Here is a 22,879-nt window from a genome sequence, read left to right on the forward strand (position 1 = left end):
CTTGGAGCCCCAAGTCAGGGCCAACCTTGCAGGCAGGGAGTTCCTGTTCCTCAATTGACCTCCTTTTTCCCCCAGCCACAACCCCTCCAAAGTGAGTAAAGTATGATCCAGAGGCAATTCCCTACAGTGCAGTCAGTATTTCTACATGCTCATCTTACAGTGTATTCTCCAAGAGCAGCTAGAGGTGGAAGAGCTGTGCTCTTTATTTGGGACATGGTAATACATACATTTTGAATATGGGCAACACCCCCCCCACCACATGACCTTTGGACAAATTGAGAAATAAAGTAAGGAATTGCAGACAGAGATCAAAACATCGTCTTTTTTATTGATTCAAGTCAGACTGGAGGAAGTGGTGGAGGGTTTCTTAGAAGGGCTTGCTGACACTGCAGCCAGCCTTAGACACATGCCCACACATCCCTGGAGGTGACAGACAGAGAGGGAGGCATCCTCCTGGAAGGACCTTCACTGGTGCCCAAACCACTGGTGCATTCAGTACTTGCTCCCAGAGGGAGGAGGAAGAAGGGGAACTGAAAGAGGAAGAGGGACAGAACAGGTCTACAAATGCCCAAATGAGTTGGGTATTTAAGGAAACACTGTCTCTAATGATGGGAGAGGAGGAGGTGTGACCCTTCTCAACTCCCTAGACCTGTTCAAGTTACACAGCCATCAGGCCAGACCTGCTATCGCCCTTGACCCCTCACATCCAGTCACCCCACCTGCTCTCTCTGTTCTGGCCCCGCACATGCATCATATCCTGTCCCCCTGCCCCTTCCACACTTTCTGCTTATCCTCTCTTGCTTAGACTATCATCATAGTCCCGACTGTCCATCCTTCACCCCCTCCATCTTGTGAGTGCCTGTCAGGATGGTCCTTCCCCTGCAGGTGAGTCTTCCTCTCCGGGCCCTCCACAGATCATGAGTGCTTGTGCATTATGGCCCTGGCTCACCTGTCCACTTAGTCAGTGTATCCCCACCACAGCCTCTCGAGCAGGCCATGCAAACTTGGGTCATGTTAAGCCCTCTGTTCCCCCACAACTGGACCACACTGGTTCACCCTTCAGTGTCTTCATACATCCCCCTCTTCCTGGATTGTCCTTCCCTTTCTTTGTTTCTGAAATAATTTATTCTTGTCCTTAAAAACGCAGAACATACTGTCTTTGGGGAACTCTTCTCTGAATGGCTTGGGTTAACCTTGGTGATTTTCTCAGGTCCTGCCCATAACTCCACGAAAGCACTTACTTCATGTTGATTGTACGTGCTATTTTCTAGTCCTTCGGCTTCCTAACCCTCTGCATTCCTCTAATTGACCCCAACTGACTCTAGAGGGACAGAAAGATAACTCAGGGAACAGAACTCTGAAAAGCAATATCCAGTTGGTATCAGCAAAGAGATTACAGCACAATTGCACATACAGAAGATAACATACTAATATAGAAAAAGAATAAATAAGAGGAAAAGCTCTTCAAGGTTAAACATAACTGTGCAAACAAACTATGCAATCAGAAAAATGTTCAGAATATAGAGTAACTCCTGTAGGAAAATATGAGGGGAAAATCAAGAGAGGCACTCAAGCTAAAAGTTCAACCTCCCAACAATTAGAGTTCTGAGAAAACAGAAAAATGGGATAAAAAAGAATTACTGAAGAACTACTAGAAGAAAAGTTTCCAGAAGAACAAGAGACAAACTTCCACACTGAGGCATCCTATTGAGAGTCAAGCAGGTAGGAAGAAAAGAACACTTGTACATTGTTGGTGGGACTTCAATACAACTACTCTGGAAAGCAGTGTGGAGATTCCTCAAAAAACTAGGGATGGAATCACCAGATCACTCAGTTATCCCACTCCTGGGTATTTTTCCAAAATATTTAAAATTGGCATACTAAAGTGCCAGAGCCACATCAATGTTTATAGCAACACAATTCACAATAAGTGAATTATGAAATCAACCCAGGTGCCTGTCAATAGATGAATGGATTAAGAAATTATGATATATACATTATATAATATAGATATGTAATATACACATATATTATGGCATTCACTGATAAATGGATTGAAATAGAGAATCTCATGCTTAGTGAAATTAGCTGAACTCAGAAACTCAAAGGTTGAATGTTTTCTCTCATATGTGGAAGTTAGAGTAAAATAAAGAGGGAGGGAAGGATTAGATAACATAAAGAACCAATCAAATACAAATTAGTAGATGAGTGAAAAGACGTCTAGGTAGAGAAAGAGAATGGGAGACGGGAGGGAGAACAGGAGGGAAAAGGAGGAGGGAAAGGGGGGATCATGAACAGAAATCCATTTCCCTGCATGTATGAGTTTGTTGGAATGAACCCCACTACTATGTGTAACCATAAAGCTATAATAATAATAATAACAATAATAATAATAAATTGTGATAAGCAAAAAGTGAGACCTGGGAACATCATTGAAAAATTCAAACAATCAAAAGACATAGGCTAGTAGAATGGATTAAAAAAAAAGGATCCAACAATATGCTGCCTACAGGAGACTCATCTGATAGGAAAAGACATACACAGACTGAAGGTGAAAGGTTGGGAAAAATCATATCACTCATACGGACCCCGGAAGCAAGCAGGGGTTTCCATACTTGTATCAAATAAAATAGACTTCAAGCCAAAGTTAATCAAAAGGGATAAACAAGGACGCTACATACTGCTCAAGGGAACCATACACCAACAAGACTTGACGATCATTAATATATATGCCCCAAACAGTGGTGCAGCTACGTTCATCAAACAAACTCTTCTCAAGTTCAAGAGTCAAATAGACCACAACACAATAATCATGGGAGATTTTAACACACCTCTCTCACCACTGGACACTTCTTCCAAACAAAAGTTGAATAAAGAAACCATAGAGCTCAATAATACAATTAATAATTTAGACTTAATTGATATATACAGAGTATACCACCCAACATCAAGCGGATACACTTTCTTCTCAGCAGCACATGGATCCTTCTCAAAAATAGACCATATATTATGTCACAGGGCAAATCTTAGCAATTTTTACAAAGGAGTTGAGATACTACCATGCATTTTATCTGATCATAATGGAATGAAATTGGAAATCAATAATAAAATAAGAAAGGAAAAATCCTACAACACATGGAGATTAAACAATATGCTACTGAATGAACAAAGGGTTACAGAAGACATCAAAGAGGAAATTAAAAAATTCTTAGAGGTAAACGAAAACTCAGACAAAACATATCAAAATCTCTGGGACACTATGAAAGCAGTACTAAGAGGAAAATTCATTTCATGGAGTTCATTCCTTAAAAGAAGGAAAAGCCAACAAATAAATGACCTCACACTACACCTCGAAGCCTTAGAAAAAGAAGAACAAATCAGCAGCAAATACAGTAGAAGGCAAGAAGTAATTAAAATTAGAGCTGAAATCAATGAAATTGAAACAAAAGAAACAATCAAAAAAATTGATAAAACTAAAAGTTGGTTCTTTGAAAAAATAAATAAGATTGATAGACCACTAGCCACGCTAACAAAGAGAAGAAGAGAGAGAACCCAAATTACTAGCTTATGGGATGAAAAAGGCAACATCACAACAGACAACTCAGAAATACAGAAGATAATTAGAAATTATTTTGAAACCCTATACTCTAATAAAATAGAAGATAGTGAAGGCATTGATAATTTCCTTAAGACATATGAACTACCCAGATTGAGTCAGGAAGATATAAATAACCTAAACAGACCAATATCAAGTGAGGAAATAGAAGAAGCCATCAAAAGACTACCAACCAAAAAAAGCCCAGGACCAGATGGGTATACAGCAGAGTTTTACAAGAACTTTAAAGAAGAGCTAATACCAATACTCCACAATCTATTTCAGGAGTTAGAAAAAGAGGGAGAACTTCCAAATTCATTCTATGAGGCCAATATCACCCTGATCCCCAAACCAGATAAAGACACCTCAAAGAAAGAAAACTACAGACCAATATCCCTAATGAATTTAGATGCAAAAATCCTCAATAAAACTCTGGCAAATCGGATACAAAAACATATCAAAAAGATAGTGCACCATGACCAAGTGGGATTCATACCTGGGATGCAAGGCTGGTTCAATATACAGAAATCAATAAATGTAATTCACCACATCAATAGACTTAAAGATAAGAACCATATGATCATCTCGATAGACGCAGAAAAAGCATTCAACAAAGTAAAGCATCCCTTTATGTTCAAAACATTAGAAAAACTAGGGATAACAGGAACTTACCTCAACATTATAAAAGCTATATATGCTAAGCCTCAGGCTAGCATCATTCTAAATGGAGAAAAACTGAAGGCATTCCCTCTAAAATCTGGAACAAGACAGGGATGCCCTCTATCACCACTTCTATTCAATATAGTTCTCGAAATACTGGCCAGAGCAATTAGACAGACAAAAGAAATTAAAGGCATTAAGATAGGAAAAGAAGAACTTAAATTATCACTATTTTCGGATGATATGATCCTATACCTAGAAGACACAAAAGGGTCTACAAAGAAACTACTAGAGCTAATAAATTAATTCAGCAAAGTGGCAGGATATAAAATCAACACGCATAAATCAAAGGTATTCCTGTATATTGGCGACAAATCTTCTGAAATGGAAATGAGGAAAAACAGCCCATTCACAATATCCTCAAAAAAAAAAAATACTTGCGAATTAACCTAACAAAAGAGGTGAAAGATTTATACAATGAAAACTACAGAACCCTAAAGAGAGAAATAGAAAAAGATCTTAGAAGATGGAAAAATATACCCTGTTCAGGGATAGGCAGAATTAACATCATCAAAATGGCGATATTACCAAAAGTTCTCTATAGGTTCAATGCAATGCCAATCAAAATCCCAACGGCATTTCTTATAAAAATAGATAAAGCAATCATGAAATTCATATGGAAAAATAAAAGACCCAGAATAGCAAAAGCAATTCTAAGCAGGAAGTGTGAATCAGGAGGTGTAGCGATACCAGATTTCAAACTGTACTACAGAGCAATAGTAACAAAAACAGCATGGTACTGGTACCAAAACAGGCAGGTGGACCAATGGTATAGAATAGAGGACACAGAAACCAATCCACAAAATTACAACTATCTTATATTCGATAAAGGGGCTAAAAGCATGCAATGGAGGAAGGATAGCATCTTCAACAAATGGTGCTGGGAAAACTGGAAATCCATATACAACAAAATGAAACTGAATCCCCTTCTCTCACCATGCACAAAAGTTAACTCAAAATGGATCAAGGACCTTGATATCAAATCAGAGACTATGCGTCTGATAGAAGAGAAGGTTGGCTCTGATCTACATATTGTGGGGTCGGGCTCCAAATTCCTTAATAGGACACCCATAGCACAAGAGTTAATAACAAGAATCAACAAATGGGACTTAACTTAAACTAAAAAGTTTTTTTCTCAGCAAGAGAAACAATAAGAGAGGTAAACAGGGAGCCTACATCCTGGGAACAAATTTTTACTCCTCACACTTCAGATAGAGCCCTAATATCCAGAGTATACAAAGAACTCAAAAAATTAAACAATAAGAAAACAAATAACCCAGTCAACAAAGGGGCCAAAGACTTGAACAGACACTTCTCAGAGGAGGACATACAATCAATCAACAAGTACATGAAAAAATGCTCACCATCTCTAGCAGTCAGAGAAGTGCAAATCAAAACCACCCTAAGATACCATCTCACTCCAGTAAGATTGGCAGCCATTATGAAGTCAAACAACAACAAGTGCTGGCGAGGATGTGAGGAAAAGGGTACACTTGTACATTGCTGGTGGGACTGCAAATTGGTGTGGCCAATTTGGAAAGCAGTATGGAGATTCCTGGGAAAGCTGGGAATGGAACCACCATTTGACCCAGCTATTGCCCTTCTCGAACTATTCACTGAAGACCTTAAAAGAGCGTACTACAGGGATACTGCCACATCAATGTTCATAGCAGCACAATTCACAATAGCTAGACTGTGGAACCAACCCAGATGCCCTTCAATAGATGAATGGATAAAAAAATATGGCATTTATACATAATGGAGTACTATGCAGCACTAAAAAATGACAAAATCATGGAATTTGCAGGGAAATGGATGGCACTAGAGCAGGTTATGCTAAGTGAAGCTAGCCAATCCCTAAAAAACAAATGCCAAATATCTTCTTTGATATAATGAGAGCAACTAAGAACAGAGCAGGGAGGAAGAGCAGGAGGAAAAGATTAACATTATACAGAGACATGAGGTGGGACGGAAAGGGAGAGAAAAGGGAAATTGCAAGGAAATGGAAGGAGACCCTCAATGTTATATAAAATTACATATAAGAGGTTGTGAGGGGAATGGGAAAAAAAACAAGGAGAGAAATGAATTACATTAGATGGGGTAGAGAGAGAAGATGGGAGGGGAGGGGAAGGGGGATAGTAGAGGACAGGAAAGGTAGCAGAATACAACAGTTACTAATATGGCATTATGTAAAAATGTGGATGTGTAACCAATGTGATTCTGCAATCTTTGTAATGTTTTGAACAACCAATTAAATAAATAAATAAATAAATAAAAAGAAATATTCAAACAAATAGTTTGCAGAGATAACTTTCAGGTAACAACAGCGGAAAACAGGATTTTCCGTGAGCGGATCTAATGCAAGAAGATAATGGAGCAACACCCTTAAAGAAAATTATTTTCAAGTTAAAAGTCTCAGCTAAAATGTCAATCAAATGTGAAGGCAAAATGCAGAACATTTCAGACATACAAGGAATCAAAACATTATCATCCACACACCCTTCCAGAAGATATTACTTCTATACATATCAAAATAAAACCAGAGAAAACCCAACCAAAAAGATAATAGAGGATTTGGAAAAGTTTTTTTACTTCAAAAAATATTGCAAAAGAAAAATACTTAGATGATGATTGCTATAGATCACATCAGATATAATTAGTCAAGATTGAAATAAAAAAATCAGTGGGCACCATTAGATCTTCAATGAGAATAATGGATGGATTCCATATAACAGGCAAAAAGAATCAGAAGCTAGAAGACACTATTGTTATGGTGTTGAAGACATATATTTTTTTCTCCTCACAAGAAAAAAGAAAGGCAATTTAAAATTCCAGGAGAAATATAAAACAAAAATACAATTACAAAACACAATTATCTAAATATCAAGCAAACAAAAACATGACAGGATTTTGAGTAATTCGCAGAGTATGAGAAAAGTGATTCCATTTGACCTAGAAGCTAGGAATAGTGTTGTTCTTCAAAACTGTAACGGTGCTTTGACACTTGGTATATAGAGTAGAAATATGAGCCTCACAGACTACATGGCTCTACCGTGAACAAGACTGGCCTTAATAATATAATCAAAGGTCCAAAAGCTAGATGATGGTCCTAGAAAATATTTCTAAATGCTTCAGTCTTGACAGCATACAAATGAATGGTTCAGCAGACAGAAGTGGAGAGGGAAGGAGTCAAGATATGAAGTGGTTAGGATGGGAAATGGAGGTCCAGGATATTTATAACTAACCCACTAGTTCTTGGGAGAATTAAAATTAATAATGTAAACATCAAAAATTGTGAAGGGGAAAAAAGTGAAACAAGAGGTAAAGGCGGGATGTTGTGTGACTAAATTCTCATCTGTCACAGCAGAGAGGCAGAAATGTCTAAAGTTAATAAATCAAGAAATGTAGAACACATACTTAACAACCAACCATTTGCTTCTCAGAGAATATAAGGGCTTTGTGGACGTAAATTTAAATGGACCACTTTACTTCTTAAAATTTATCTAAGCAAGTACAGACTTTGTTTGCCTTATTAAATTTCATTGTAGTAGGCAGAGACATTCAAAATCATTCCATTGGCTTGAGCCAAAAAAAAAAAAAATTCCCCTGGCTACAATAAACGTCCATCATAATGGTCTTTTCCCCATAAAGAACATCAATATAAAGGCTGGAACAACCCGCCTCCCCTCATCCTGCTGCCAGCCCAGAGATGCTCAGGGCCACAGGGACTGACAGCTGCCAGGCAAAGTTGACAGTGCCACTAAAAATTAAATCAGGTCCCAGGTCCCAGTGGGGAAGGAGGCCTGGATTCCAGCCCAGCCACTCACCATTTGGCTTCTGCCAAATCCCAGTTTGGGTGGAATCTCCATGTTTTTCAGTGTGGACACCACGTTTTTTAAATTTTGGGTTTGGTTCGGTTAACCAAAGCAAATACTAGGAGGTCTAGGAGCACCAGGGATCAGGACTGGCCCAGGACCCTCAAAGACCTGCTGCTTGAGGACCACAGAAGCCATCCTGGTGTTGGGCATGGGCCGGACCCCAGAGCCAGACTGCTGGAGTGTGAGCCCTGCAGATCTGGGCCGACGGTTATATCTTCCTATGTCTCTGTTTCCTCATCTACGAAGTGGGAGTCAAGAAAGCACCCATCTCACAGGACCACTGAGACGATCAAATGGGTAATTATGTGTGAAATGCTCAAACCATGGTCCCTGAATAGGAAGCACTGAATACAAATGAGTGGATCCCTTTATGTGATCTCCTAAAGGACGGGACAAAGGTCTGGAGTGAAGGAGAGGGACGGTGATCCTCACCAGGACACATCCTCTGTGGGAAATCAGATTTCAGGCAGGAAAGCTGCTAAGGATGACGATGGGCCGGCCATCAACCACCCAAGCTGAGTGAAGCTCCTCTGAGCTGCAGCCCGGGCCCCTTTCTACCCGTCCCAGGCGAGCCAGCTGCTAGAGCCCAGGAAGGACACTGGGGCACTCAGAGGCAGCTGCGCAACCTCCCTCCCAGCTGCCCTGACTGCAACCCGGGCCTCAGGACGCTGGGGTCCCAATGCCTCTGCTGACTCAGTCAAAGGGAGCGGCGTTCCTTGAAACGTTGCCACAGTCACCGGCATCTCACGTTCTCAGGCCACATCAAACAAGGAGGAATGCCCAAGGACTTTCCTTTCCTTCAGCACAGAAAACCCCTACCCCCCCTGTGCTCCCAGGCTGCCCCTCTGTGAATGTGACCCAGATACCCTACTCAGTAGGAACAGGGTGGAGGCCAACTCTAGGCTGCCCTGCAGAGACCCACCGACCTCACTTAGAACGCTTCCTGTAAGACACACAGTGGGTCTGGGGTGAGCGTAGTGGTAGAGCATGCGCCTTGCAAGTGTGAGGCCCGGGGTTCCATCCCCTAGCCTCCCCCACAAAAAAAGACATGCTCTGGACTCTGATCTCTGAAGTCCCTTCCAACCAAGAAATATTGCCCGCTACCTCTTTGTGACGTCTCTCCGTGTGGGGTGTCCTCACTACCCGCCACCCTGTCCCCTCCTGCAGGTGTGATCCTGGAGCCCTCCCCGCTTAGCTGTGTCTTCCTCTTACCTGGATCCACCTAGCTGTGGTTTCCTGTTACCTGGATCCGCCCCGTCTCTGGAGGACACACCCCTGTTCCAGGTCACCCACTTCCACAGTGCTAAGAGGAAGACAGTCAACATGCACTCAGAATTGAAACAAGTCCAAAATGGAAGCCTTCCAAGCATCTATTTCAAATCCTCATGCCATGTGCTACTTATCTCTGGTTGTACTCATCTCTGCTCCTTGGTCTTTGGGGGAGAGGGCAGTAGATAAATCTTTTAAAAAGACAAATATTTAAATTTCAGTTGTTACAAACGTAAACAGCTTCCATAGAAACACCACAAAAATATTTAACCATTTTCATATCCACCCAAAATGCTGCAAGCTTATGTTTTTTTTAAGAGAAATTTATGAGTCAAATTCTGCCCCGAAGAGTCATCAAAATAACTCCACATCTTATTTACCATCTTGGTCTTGAGCCTGACAATTACTCAGCTGGTGAACCTCGTTCTTTCATTGTCCACTTTTTAAAAAGCAGCACTTGTAACTGATAAGGAGCTAAATAAACTGGCAACAGCAAAATCCCAGCAGCTTCTGACACACGGAAAGTAAATACAAAAATGTCAAAAGACGTGGGCAGCGGGTTGGTATTTGCCGCCCCCTGGTGGTCAGTTCTGGGAAGTTTCCACAACAGAGAAGGAAACTCCATACTATCATTCCATCCAGCTTTCCAACAGCTGAGCAAGTCTGGATCTTCTGCTCCCCACATTTGTTTGTGTGAGGACGCTGAAGGGGCAGCAGCAGCCTGAGCAGAAGGAGATGAAGAGGGCGGCCCTGCCTCAAAGCATACTCAACGTGACTGAGACAGGCCTGAGCTCCACTCTCCAACACAGCTCTGTGAAGACACATACCAGGGACTGGCCAGGCCAACAGTGCCAAGCAAATGAGTGCCACTGAACTCTGCCCTGGCAACTTCAGCCAAACTCACACCGGGTGTAGGAGCATGCATTCTCTGGACTGTGCAGTAGGAACCCATGGCCTCCCCACTCTGTGCTCCATCATGCCAAGCCACACACGCTCATGGTTGGAAGGTTTCCACTCCTGCTGGCCCCCTGGAGGCCGTCCCTGCACTGAGCCCTCCTGTGTGCAAGACCTCAGAGATGCTGCTTAATCTGCCCTTTACTACTGGAAGAGACCAGGCTCTGGTGGATGGGGCTTGTCTCTGGCCTGTCCCACATACAGGCCTGATGAGTGGAGGTGTCTAAACTGTGGTGTCTGTAGGTAACTACTCTTTTCTAAAATGTTCCACAGCTTCCTCCATTAACTACTAACTCATATATTAATTGATCTTTGTGTTCAGAGTCTTTGTAGTGGAATGGGTGGGTAGATGGAGGCATGGATGAGTGGGTGGCTGTGTGGATGGATGGGTAAGTGGATGAAAGGGTAGATGGATGAATGGGTGAGTGGATGAATGGATGCATGGATGGGTGCATGGATGGATGGATGCATGGATGGGTGGGTGGGTGGGTGGGTGGGTGGGTGGATGGATGGATGAAGGCATGGATGGGTGGGTGGGTAGAAGAGGGAGTAAAAAGACTTCCACAGCATGCTCTAAGAGACCCTGCCCTGAGGCTGAATAAAAAGATACAATCCTTGCCCCACTGAATATCCTCTTAGTAATGGTAAGAATGAGATCAATTTAAGTTACAAGAAGAAATGAACACAAAGTGATTCCAGGAAAAATAGAAGTAGATGGCCTCACAGCAAGAAGAAAACATACAAAACCCTGAAAGTTTTGTAATGGTGGTCATAAAAACTATAATTACTAATTTGAGGGAGCTGAGTGCTCCTTGGCTCAGTGTCACACAAGCCGAGTGGTTGCTCCAGTGCTCTCCTGGGGGTTGCAAGGCCCTCCCTGGCCTGAGACTAACCACCTCAGGCTCAGGAGCCCTGCACACCTGACCTCCTTTCGGTTCTGATCCACTATGAACTAGCATCCAGTCAAACAGTCTTGGCAAAGTCATTCCAGAGTACTGTCAAATCCCTACCCAGAGAGGCCAGAGACCCCCTGAAAAAGTGGACTTTGCACTTTCCCCGGACCCTGCACTCATGCCCAGCAGTGCTCAGGACAGGCTGTACACCTGTGGCACATTCCAAGAGGTCCCAAGAGTCCCTCCTGAAACCAGTCTTCCCTCTGCGCTCCCGTCAGCTCCGGGAGGCTGCAGAAACACCGCCATCTTGCATACGGCAACCTTGTATGACTTGAAGATTGCCATCAGTCTCTCCACCCTTCTCTAAGACACATGCCCTTCACAGAACCCCAGGAGGATGGCCAAGTGGTGTGGGCCCTTCGGTCCCCAGCCCCCACTCAGGGCCAACACTGCTCACCCACGGCTGCTGCCCCACACCCTGCTCAGCCTCATAACTCACCTCAGCTCTAGGCAGCTTCTGCCAAGGGGTGAGCCTGAGTTACAAATTCTGTTTGTCACCCTCAGAACCTCGGAGGTGATTTTAGCCAGTGGCCTGCCTGAGCTTGAGTAGGTAGGCTTCTGCAGGCCTTGTGATCCCAGCAGGGCAGGCGTCAAGGGCTTGGTGCCCGCAGACCCTCCTGCAAACCCTTCACATGACGTCCCTGCAGTCTCACAGCAGCTCTATTTCCAGAGAAGTGGAGATGCTCTTGGAGGTTGCACAGAGGCAGATGCAAGCCCAGGAGGCTGGCGCTCTGTGGCCTCACAATGGCGTCTGGAGGGGGTAGGACTTGCCAACTATTTCCATGCAGGCCAACTCCACTCCACTGGACTCAGCTGACAGCTTTACTGGGCACTCCTCTGCCTGGCTCAGCCCTGGGCTCTGAAATGAGGTGAGAAAGAGGACCCCAGCTCCACTGGCTGCTGTCTTGAACGCCCCCTGGGAGTCTCCTAACCTGGCTTATACTGGCGGTTCGGGACTTTTTGCAGTATGTCATTCTGCTCCAGCAGCCATCCAGACCAAGTGTTCAAACTGCAGAAACTCATTTTCTCACAGTTCTGGAGGTTAGAAACCCAAGGTCAAGGTGCCAGCAGGTTAGTTTCTGACGAGGTCTCTCTTCCAGGCGTTTAGAGGACCACCTTCTCACTTTGTCCTCGTGTGGCCTTTCCTCTGGGTGCATGGGGACTGAGATCTCTGGTGTCTCCTCTTCACAGACACCAGGCAAGTCTTATCAAATCAGGACCCTACCCCTATTCATTGCATCTTAGTTACCTCTCTATATACACAGTCTCCAAATACAGTCACATGAGGGTGGCCAAGAGTTATGGACTGCACTGTGACATGCCCCGCCCCAATTCATGTGGACGCCCCAATCCTCAAGGTGACTTTAACAAACACCAGCTGGTTGTAACTGAAGTAAAGGTTGCAAGAGGTTTGTGATGCCTTGGGCACAGGTGACACAGGGACCACATGCAGGCTGTGGCCTTTAAGAAGAGACAGCAGGAGCTCTGAAATGTATTTGAAAATGAGCAGCTCGTGCCATGCCCACCTGTGGCCAGGAAGCAGGGAACAGCAGGAGGGAAGGTCAGTGGGGAGAGGGGGCTGGTGGGGGAGAGCTTGGCCCTTGATCCTAGGGACGAGGTGGCTGGGATGGTGCCAGACACTTACGACTGCACCCATTTGTTGTGTGCAGGGTTCTCGGTGAGAACACGAGTCCAAGGAAACGGGGATGATTGTTGGGGAGGGGAGGGGCTCGGGAGGACTCCGCAGTCGCAGTCGAGGGGGAGTCTGGAGGCCTTTCTCAGGGACGGGTGGGCAGGACCCCTCCACAACTTCAATGGCACCTGGGAACCTGCTAGAAACGAAGATTCTCCAGCCCCACCCCGGAGCTGCCAAGTCAGACACTCCCAGGATGGGACCCAGCTCCTAAGGGCATCCCTTAGGGAAACTCCTTTACAAGTGGGGACCAGCTCAAGATGAGCTAAAGTGCTGTCTCCGTGCAGAACCAATCCAAAAGGACAGACCTGGGTTCCACTTCCCACTCCCCCTTCTCCCCACCCTGCCCACTCACGAGCACCAGCTCCCTCCCCCCCAGGCCCTCCCTCCCGGCAATCATCTCCATTTCCCTGGCCTCCTGTCCTCACTAATCGTTTAATCTGGCCTGGCATTTTGGACACAAATTAGAGGACGGGGATTACAGTGAGCCTTTGAGGGAAAATCCAAGAGGACAGAGGCCTGCCGCGGGGGTGAGAGACAGTCGTGGAAAAGGAGACATCTGGGCAAGGCCTGAAAGGCAGGGCATGCTTGACCTTGAGTGAATGTCACTGTGGAGAGCCACGGTGACAGTTTTCTAATACATCAAGAATGAATGTAGGACAGAGGGATCTGGTTTTCCACTCATTAGCAAGAGCAGACCCAGCAGGACCATCCCAGGTTTCAGCTGGGAAAACATCTGGGACCTGTTTGAGCCGCAGGAGGAGGAGTTGCCGCCAAGGAGGCCTCTGAGCCCATCCTCGATGGAGACTCGCATGGTGACATCACAGCCGCCAGGGCTGCTGTCCAGCCAGACGACATGGCAGGGCCTGGAACACACGGGGTCTGATCCCTGCCAGGCTCTGTGCAGGTTCCCCCTTACCCCAATGCTGTGGTCTGGATCTTATACAGCCTACAAAGGCCCACATATCAAAGGCTTGGTCACCAGCCTGTGACACTTCTGGTGGGTGGGGCCTAGTAGAAGGAAGTTAAGCCATTGCGGGCATGTCCTTGTCAGGGATATTGGGACCCCTTCCCCTTCCTGTCTCTCTTTGCACCCTGGCTGACAAAAGTTGATCAGTCTCCTCTGACTCTTCTCCACCCACAATGTGCTGTCTTTCCACAAGTCCAAAAGCAATAGGCCAACTGACCATGAACTGAAAGCTCTGAAACTGTGAGCCAGAATAAACCTTTTTTCTTCATAAGTTGATTATCTTGGGTATTTTGTTACTGTAACAGAAAGTTGACTAACACACTAAGCAATTCCTTTGAGTGGAAAGGTCGATATGGGCAGAGAAGGTGCCAATTCTGAGTTACCGTGTTCTGCTTTAGATACCCAGGAATCAAAGGGATTCTTCTCTCCTTCCCTCTTTCTGGGCATCTTTGCAAAACATTTCAGAATGCCTTACCAAGGCCAGGATTGAAGGCATGTGTTTCATGGGAAAGCCATTTATTCCTTTCCCACTGCCAACGCCTACCTTCCCAACAGCAGCAGCAGGAGCAACAACAACCAACGTGTCTCCATCAGCTCTGAGCTGTGGAGCATGCGTATGCATCCCTTTGTCCTGCCTCACCGTCTTCCCAAGGCCCGCCTGAAGACAAGGACAGTGAGACTCAGAGAGGACCACTGACCTGCCCACAGCCCTGCTGCTGGTCACACGTGGGATGAGGCTGGAGCCCAGGGATCTCTGACTTCAGAGACTACGATCGTGATCGTGACCATCCATTGCCAGGAACAAAGCACGCACGTCAAATACCCAACGAGGAATCAGTCTGCACATGGCTCTTGGGGTGGACAGGTGCTGACCCCTGATAATGTCCAGAGGAACAGAGAACAAGAACCTCACCTGCCTGTGATCTCAATGACTTAAGGCTGAGGCAGAAGGATGGCAAGTTCCAGGCCAGCGTGGGCAACTTAGGGAGACTTTGTCTTAAAATAAAAAATAAAAAAAGGGGCTGGGGCTGGGGCTCAGAGGTAGAGCGCTCGCCAAGCATGTGTGAGGCACTGGGTTTGGTCCTCAGCACCACATAAGAATAAAATAAAGATACTGTGTCCACCTATAACTGAAAAATAAATATTTAAAAAAGTTAAAAAGGACTGGGGATGTAACTCAGCAATAGAGCACCCCTGGGTTCAATCCCCAGGACCACAAAAAGAAACAAAGAATCACCCCTTGGTCTCCTCTCCCGGAGCTATCCCGTCGCACTGCGCCAGATCTGATGACATAGAGAACCAAGACTCTCCTGGAAGGTCGCCCCCTGCCTTGCCCTCACTGCCCACACCATAGGCCACATGACCCCACACGGAGCTCAGGGAACCACCAGGCTTCTGGCAGCAGGAGCACCCTCACACTGTCACCCACTCCACACCTGTCGGGCACAGGGTCTCCCAGCAGCCTCTGCGGCCACCACCAGCATGCAACTGTCCTGTGTCCGTACTCTCCTCAGGATGCTCAGGGTGTGCTCTGAGGGCTGCAGGGGTGCTGGGGACAACTTCAGAAAGCCCGGGTCAGGCTCTTCCTTCGTCTCCTCTTTGATGCCACCCTGGACTCCTCTGCCTTCTCTCCTTCCCTCTTTCCTGAGCATGGCTGAAAGCGTTTCCATTACAGACCTGAAGAACCAGTTTCCCTTGGCTCTTGGACGCCTCCTCACGAGGCTTTCCCGGGGCCTCTGTCCGTTGGTTCCTGACAGGGGACTTTAGAACACCCAGCTGAGCCCACTGCAAGAGCCACTGCAAAACAAGCACAGGAATGGGCGCCACAGGAGGGCGCCACGGGAGGGGGCCACCGGAGGGCGCCGGGTTGCGGGCCGTCCTAGCATGTGCGCTTCCACCATTCAATGGCAGGAGGAGCACTGCTTGGGAAGCTGGGGCGGGGCAGGCAAAGGAGAAGCAAATTAAGAGAGATTGTCTGCTGTTCAGACATCTGTGACTGAAGTCAGGCCTGGAATCACAGGAATGTCACTCCTCTGGAGGGAAAGCTGGATTTAAGACACAAAGGCATATTCCTGCAGAATCTGTCTTCCTTGCAGCTTCACTAGGCTCAGGGGAGGTCATAGCGGGCTTTCCCTCACGCGAAGACGGAAGGGCCTGGAGAACACAGAAGTGTAGGCCCATGCAGAGGAGAGAAAGAACCTTCCAGAACTTTTCTCTCCTGCTGCTCTCTCCAAATCAATACATAGGAATACAGGGGAGGAGAGGCAGAGATGGCTTCTGGAGATCTGGCCTCATGGACTCTGACACGTGACAGGGAATGTCCCCAAGAGCCCCTGAGATCCACAGGCCCCATGAACTCAGCTAAGACACCCTGACCTTCACCTGCAGGAAATTGAAACAGGTGTGTTCATCCTGAATAACCCAGTCTCCTTGGGTCAGCTTCTGTGGCTCTGTGGCCACACTGCCCAGGCTCCATCCACCATGATTAGCAGCTCAGGAGGGATGGGACACTGTCTTGAGAAGGACACAAAAACATGACCTGTGTGGCCAACTGACTCCCTCTAGAGTGTGACCGGTCATCCCGGCTACATGACACCACTGGGGCTCAGGAAGCTCAGCTCCTGACACTGTTACGCATCCCCAGAATAAGCAGAGAATGAACAGTGAGGTCCATTAAAAAGAATCAACTACCTTCATGGTGCTCAGAGCTTGGAAAGTCACCCCCAATCTCGAAGGGGTCAGCGCGGCCAACATGGCATTGAATCTCGCACTCTTGTTCTTAATAGGTGAGTGGTACTTCCCATCTGGGGCCACAGAACCAAACCTGTGGGAAGGAGGAGAGCAGAATGGACAAGAAAGGTGGGTTAACAAAAGAAGAAGGCTTGGCAGCTCTAGAGGTGCAGTTGGGTGGCTCCCTTATGCCCAGGAAGTGCACCGATTTGCATGAGAGCCTCCCTCATGAGAACAAGAGCAGAGTAAGCTTGGGGTCAGGGGGCGGGCCTTCTCAGGAGGTTTGTGAAAGGCTGGACTCATAGGACAATTATGCATAATAGCCCCAAAGTGGAAACAACCCAAGTGTCCATCAGCTGCTGAAAGGACAAGCAAAATATGGTGTAGACATACCACTAAATATTTGGGGTCATAAAAAGAAATTGAGCACTGACACGCGCTACAATATAGGTGAAGCTTGAAAAAATCCAGACACAAAGACCCCACATTATATGAGTCCATCTGTGTGAATCCCCACCTCTGAGGGACTCTCAGGAGAGTCTGAGAAAGGCTGACCATGGAGACAAGGGCAGGTTTTCAGCCACCACCAACCTGCAGCCCAGCAATGGCCCCTGAGAAAAAGAGGCATGATACCACCATCATTTAACCATACCAGAGACTGCGTGTACAACCTGGCCCACTTTTTTATGAGATATAATTCACACCCCATAAAATTCATTCCTTTAAAGTGTTCAACAGAGTATTCACAAAGCTGTACAACCAGCACTACTATCCAGTTCCAAAACATTTCATCCCCAGAAAAGAAACATCATACCAATAGCAGTCAGTCTCCAAACTCTCCACCTTTCAGTGCCTGGTATCCCTTAATCAACTTTATATCTCTCTGGAGTTGCTTATTCTCAAGATTTCACATAAACAGACTCATATAACATGCGGTTTCTGTGTCTGGCTTCTTAGCATGTTTCCAAGGTTCATCTATGTTGTAGCATGTATCAGTCCTTCATTGTTTTTTATGGCTGCACAATATTTCATTGTGAGCATTTATCAGATTTGGTTTATCCATTCAGAAATTGATGGATATTTGGGTTATTTCCACTTTGGGGCTATTATGAATAATGATATTATGAATGTTTGTGTACACATCTATTTTTTTAGTATCATGCTAACAATGTTTTTATACATATGTAAGGATAGAACTGCTGGGTCATCTGATAACTTTGAAACTACTGAGGAGCTGCCAAATGATTTTTCCAAACCTATGACAACACATTACATCACTGCCAGTCAGGCATGATGGTTTTGCTTCCCCACATCCTCACCAACACTTAGTGTCATCTGTCTCTTTTACCATAGCCATCCTAGTGCTGTGGATGGTATTTCATCATGATTTTGATTCACATTCTTCTGATGACAATGGTGTTGAGCATTTTTCTATTATTAGTACTTTATATGCATTTTTTGGAGAAATGTCTTTTCAGATGTTTGCATGCTTTTTAATTGGGTTATTTGTCATTCTATTATTTAATTATAATAGTTATTTTTATATTCTGTATACTATGTCCTAATGAATAAGTCCCAGGTGAGTGGGATCCGCGATTAAAGCGGGGCAGCTCCTCTGTGAATAAAGAGAGAGCGGGAAAAAATAATAAAATAGGACGCTCCTCTGGAGATAAAGAGAGAGCGGGGGCTTTTGTATTTTCATTTTCTTCATAATTTTGAAAATATTATGGGTGTTACCTCTTCAAGCCCAATTTTTTTGACCCTGGATGGGCTGTTGCGTTCAAAAGGACTTGGGGTGGAACAGAGTACTTTGAGGATGTTTTTAAGAGAAGCTGATATAGCGGCTCCTTGGTTTGTTTTTTTCAGGGAGTCTTACAATTCCCAGCTGGGACAAATTAGGGAGAGATCTGGATTTTGCTTATGAGCAAGGTACTTTGGAGAATGGCGTTATACCACTTTGGAAATTGGTTAGAGAATGTATAGTAGACAGTAAATGCCAGGAAGCTGTGGGTGAGGGTCAGGCCGTTCTTGAACAACTACATGAGGAAAAATCTGAGGGGTCACATAGCGAAGTGGCAGAGAGTTTTAGGAGTAAGAGTAGTAAAAAGGCAAAAGAGCCTGAAGATAAAATAGGAGAAGGCTCTATCCAGATTTGACCAAATTAAAAACACCTGAGGACACAAGCGGCTCAGAGAGTTCTGAGGACCTGGATGTATTGTTACAACAACTACGTAAAATAAAAATGAAAAGGAAAAAAAGGGAGACACAAAGCATGAAAGCCTACCGTGAGAAGGGGGATAAATCTAATTTTGATAAATCTAATTCTGAGGAAGAGGTTGAGAATTTGGAGGAAGATGCAGTGCCTGTTGCATCGCCCTCATGTGTGAGGGGAGTCCAAAGCTCCGGGAGAACTTTTCATGCACAGGTTTGGAGAATAGTTAGTACAGACATGGGACTGGCGTACCCGGGTTTTTCAGGACGCTGATAGGGGAAGATACCATGAGCCTTTAGATTTTAAAATAATTAAAACCTTGGCAGAATCTGTTCACACTTATGGTGTAGATGCTGCTTTCACTCTTACTCAGGTGGAGCGGCTTGTGTTGATTTGGTGCATTTGCTACAATTGAAGGGTTTGCTTATTTCACCTGGTGGAGTGCAGACAGGAGACTCTATTGATTATCTTGGTGCTAGTATCTCTTGTAAAACTATTACACCCCAAAAGATAACTCTTAGGACTGATAATTTACATATGTTAAATGATTTTCAGAAATTATTGGGTGACATAAACTGGATTAGGGGCTACTTGCATATTTCCAATGTTGAGTTAAAGCCCTTGTATGAAATTCTTAAAGGTGATTCAGATCTTACTTCCCCTCGACATCTTACTGAGGAAGCCAGGTCAGTGTTGCTTAAAGTGGAAAGGGCTATACAACATGCTAGCCTTTGCAGGCTTCAAGAGGATAAGCCTCTTCAATTATGTGTGCTCGCCACTGTACGGCAACCTACTGGAGTTTTGTGGCAAGATGGTCCTTTGTTATGGATACATCCACGTATATCCCCTGGAAAATCCCTTGAGTATTATCCTGATGCAGTTGCTTCTTTAGCTATGTTAGGGATACAACAAAGTATACAATTTTTTGGCTTTTCTCCAACGTCTGTGATTGTCCCTTATACGTGTCAACAAATTCAAGTTTTGTGTGCTAACCTGGATAATTGGGCTATATTACTATGTTCTTTTTCAGGAGAGATAGATAATCACTATCCTTCACATCCTCTTATTACATTTGTTAAGGAACATCCTATCATTTTCCCTAAAATCACTTCTTCTACGCCTATCCCAGGAGCTGCAAATATCTTTACAGATGGATCTAAAACTGGTATTGGAGCCTATGTGGTAAATGATCAACCTCCTATCCAACATCAGTTTGCTCCTGGCAATCCACAATGGGTGGAGCTGCAAATTGTCATAAAAGTATTTGAACAATGTCCGTTTCCTTTTAATTTAATTTCAGATTCTGTTTATGTAGTTCAAGCTTTAAAGGTGTTGGAAGCAGTGGGTCCCATACACACTTCAGGAGTAATGTCTTCCCTTTTTCTTCATCTCCAAACATTGATTTGGAATCGCTCCGCCTGTTTTTACCCCTTGCATATTCGAGCCCACACAGGTTTACCGGGTGCTCTTTCTGCTGGCAATGCCCAAGCTGATCTTGCTACTCGTTCTTCTTGGGTGTTCCCTGTTTCCTCCTTGGATCAAGCTAGAAACTTTCATGGTAAGTTTCATGTTAATGCACGAGCACTTCAGAAGCACTTTACTATCTCCCGTGCTGATGCTCGGCAGATTATATTGGATTGTCCTAATTGTATCATTTTGCATCATCCCTTTTCTATAGGCGTAAATCCTCGTGGTTGCGGTTTGTATGGCAGATGGATGTCACTCATGTTCCCGACTTTGGCAAACTTAAATATGTCCATGTGTCTGTAGATACTTGTTCTGGCATTATCCATGCTTCTGCTTTGTCTGGTGAAAAGGCTGGAAATGTTATCACACATTGCTTGGAAGCCTGGGCAGCCTGGGGATTACCACAGACTATTAAGATGGACAATGGTCCAGCGTATACTGGACGCCAATTTTCTTCCTTTTGCAACCAAATGGGTGTCCAGCTTGTCCATGGTTTACCCTACAATCCACAAGGTCAGGGTATTGTAGAGCGTGCTCATAAGACTCTAAAAGAGATGTTAATAAAACAAAAAGGGGGAATTGGCTTAGGCCACACCCCGAAAGAGCGCCTCTCCCTGGCTCTATTCACTATTAATTTTTTGAATCTGGACATTCAAGGGCGCTCTGCTGCGACTAGGCACTGTTCGCCCTCTGCCCCGAATTTTGGGCATATTAAGTGGAAAGATGTACTTTCTGGACAATGGTATGGGCCTGATCCCGTGCTGGCATGGGCACGAGGTGCTGTCTGTGTTTTCCCACAGGATCGAACGGAACCGTTGTGGGTGCCAGAGCGCCTCGTGCGGAGAGTTCCTCAAGCCCCGTCAGGAGGGAGGAATGAAGATGAGCAGGATGAGGTGCTTGATGCTTCTCCTGATGGTGATCGGACATGAGGTCATCTGGACTGCAGAACGACTCCTCTGGGCGGTGATAGAGACGTGGCCATATCCATTGCCCATTATTTCTCGGACTGGTGTGCTTTCATTTTTCTTCACTACTGATGACTCTGCCACCCTGGATTGGCCGACCTTGCCTATGGATACTGTAGCAGCTATTGATAACTTTTCTACTGTTTCATTATTTGACACATTGTGTTTCTCTGTACATGTTGATCTTTCCTCTGTGCATATCTTTCCTCCCTGCCTTTCTGCACTAGGATCTTTGCTAGCTAATCTTATGGTCCAACTACACCTGCCATTTGATGGTGATGGTCATGGGTCCTGTATTTGGAGGTGGTTGAACATTTACCATAACAATGTCCTGTTGGCCACAACACCCTGAGCTGATCTTGTAGTACCCAGTGACGGGCAACTTCCACGCTTGCACTGCAACCTAAGCCAGGGGAATGGGGCCTCCCCAGAGACGGGTAAGCAGTGCAGGGACAGTGGACGACCTAAGACAGGGGCTACTTGATTCCCCTTGACATGCAAGAGAGGTTGACTTGCTGGAAGCAGGCCTTCCCTGGCCCCCGGGGCCCAGCCCCCAATTCCTTGTTCTGCATGTCAAGGTGGCCAGCTCACAAGGCCACGACATATGTGCTCCACGGGAACGTCTTGACCTTTATCTAACAATGGCAGATGTTACAACCAAATTTCTCCCCTTCTCTGCTGTTCGTGCCTTTCTCTTGGGATGTTGCCAGCTTAATTTTGTCTGCATTACGAAGGCAGCCTCAGCTGTCCCCCTTCATTCACCATCGTCACAATACAGGATGCGAGGCAAGGCACTGCACTTGGGAGCTCTAGGTTTGAGTCCCAAGAAAAGCATGTCCTATTGTTTGTGGGTTTGATGTCGACGTCCCACCTCCATGAAAAAGGCATCGGTCGAAATGGTGACTCGCCTGGGGAGGCGCCCCTCAGGAGTGTGCCATTATTTGCGGCCACTTTTGCACAATGGAGATAGGACCTCTACTTTTACCTGTTGCTTGTAAAACAGAAAGGGGGAACTGTTGGGAGCCGACGACCGCACCCTGAAAATGGCGCTGGGTTCCTGCTTCTGATGACTCAGCGGTTAGAGTTGTTAAACAACTCCTTGTTGGGCTGTGGGCTGGGCTCTGACCTGCTTCCGCTACGCTGCACCTATTAGACTCTTCCACGTGGTGCTGGTTCATTGGCAAGGCTGGGTACTTAAGTTAGGGCAGACCGACCGCTCGGGCGCGCGTGCTTTCTTCTCTTGTTCCTGTCTTTTCATTATGAGTAAACTGCTGAAGGAAGAATCCTGTGTCGTTTTTTCCCTCGCTGGCGAGGGGTCGCGACACTGGGGGTCTTAGGTATCCACCAGTATAACTGCAATGATTCTTTAGTTGTCTCCATTCTATTTCCTCCTGGTTCATGGCAGAGAGCAAACAAAATTTGGTTCTTCTAAGTTTGTTTCCCACACAATTTTCTTAAACTTTTGGCATCTAC

General features: G+C 45.4%; 1 protein-coding gene across 1 annotated transcript in view; it reads right to left on the reverse strand.

Moving 5' to 3' along the window:
• Nucleotides 1–22,879, reverse strand: part of LOC144249603 (acyl-coenzyme A oxidase-like protein) — a 296,617-nt gene that overhangs the window by 210,159 nt on the left and 63,579 nt on the right. Inside the window, exon 9 of the mRNA XM_077791725.1 lies at nucleotides 16,724–16,856. Coding sequence (XP_077647851.1) covers nucleotides 16,724–16,856 — 133 coding nt within the window. The remainder of the gene's footprint in view (nucleotides 1–16,723; nucleotides 16,857–22,879) is intronic.

This window comes from Urocitellus parryii, chromosome 12, assembly GCF_045843805.1.
Source record: "Urocitellus parryii isolate mUroPar1 chromosome 12, mUroPar1.hap1, whole genome shotgun sequence".
NCBI lineage: Eukaryota > Metazoa > Chordata > Mammalia > Rodentia > Sciuridae > Urocitellus > Urocitellus parryii.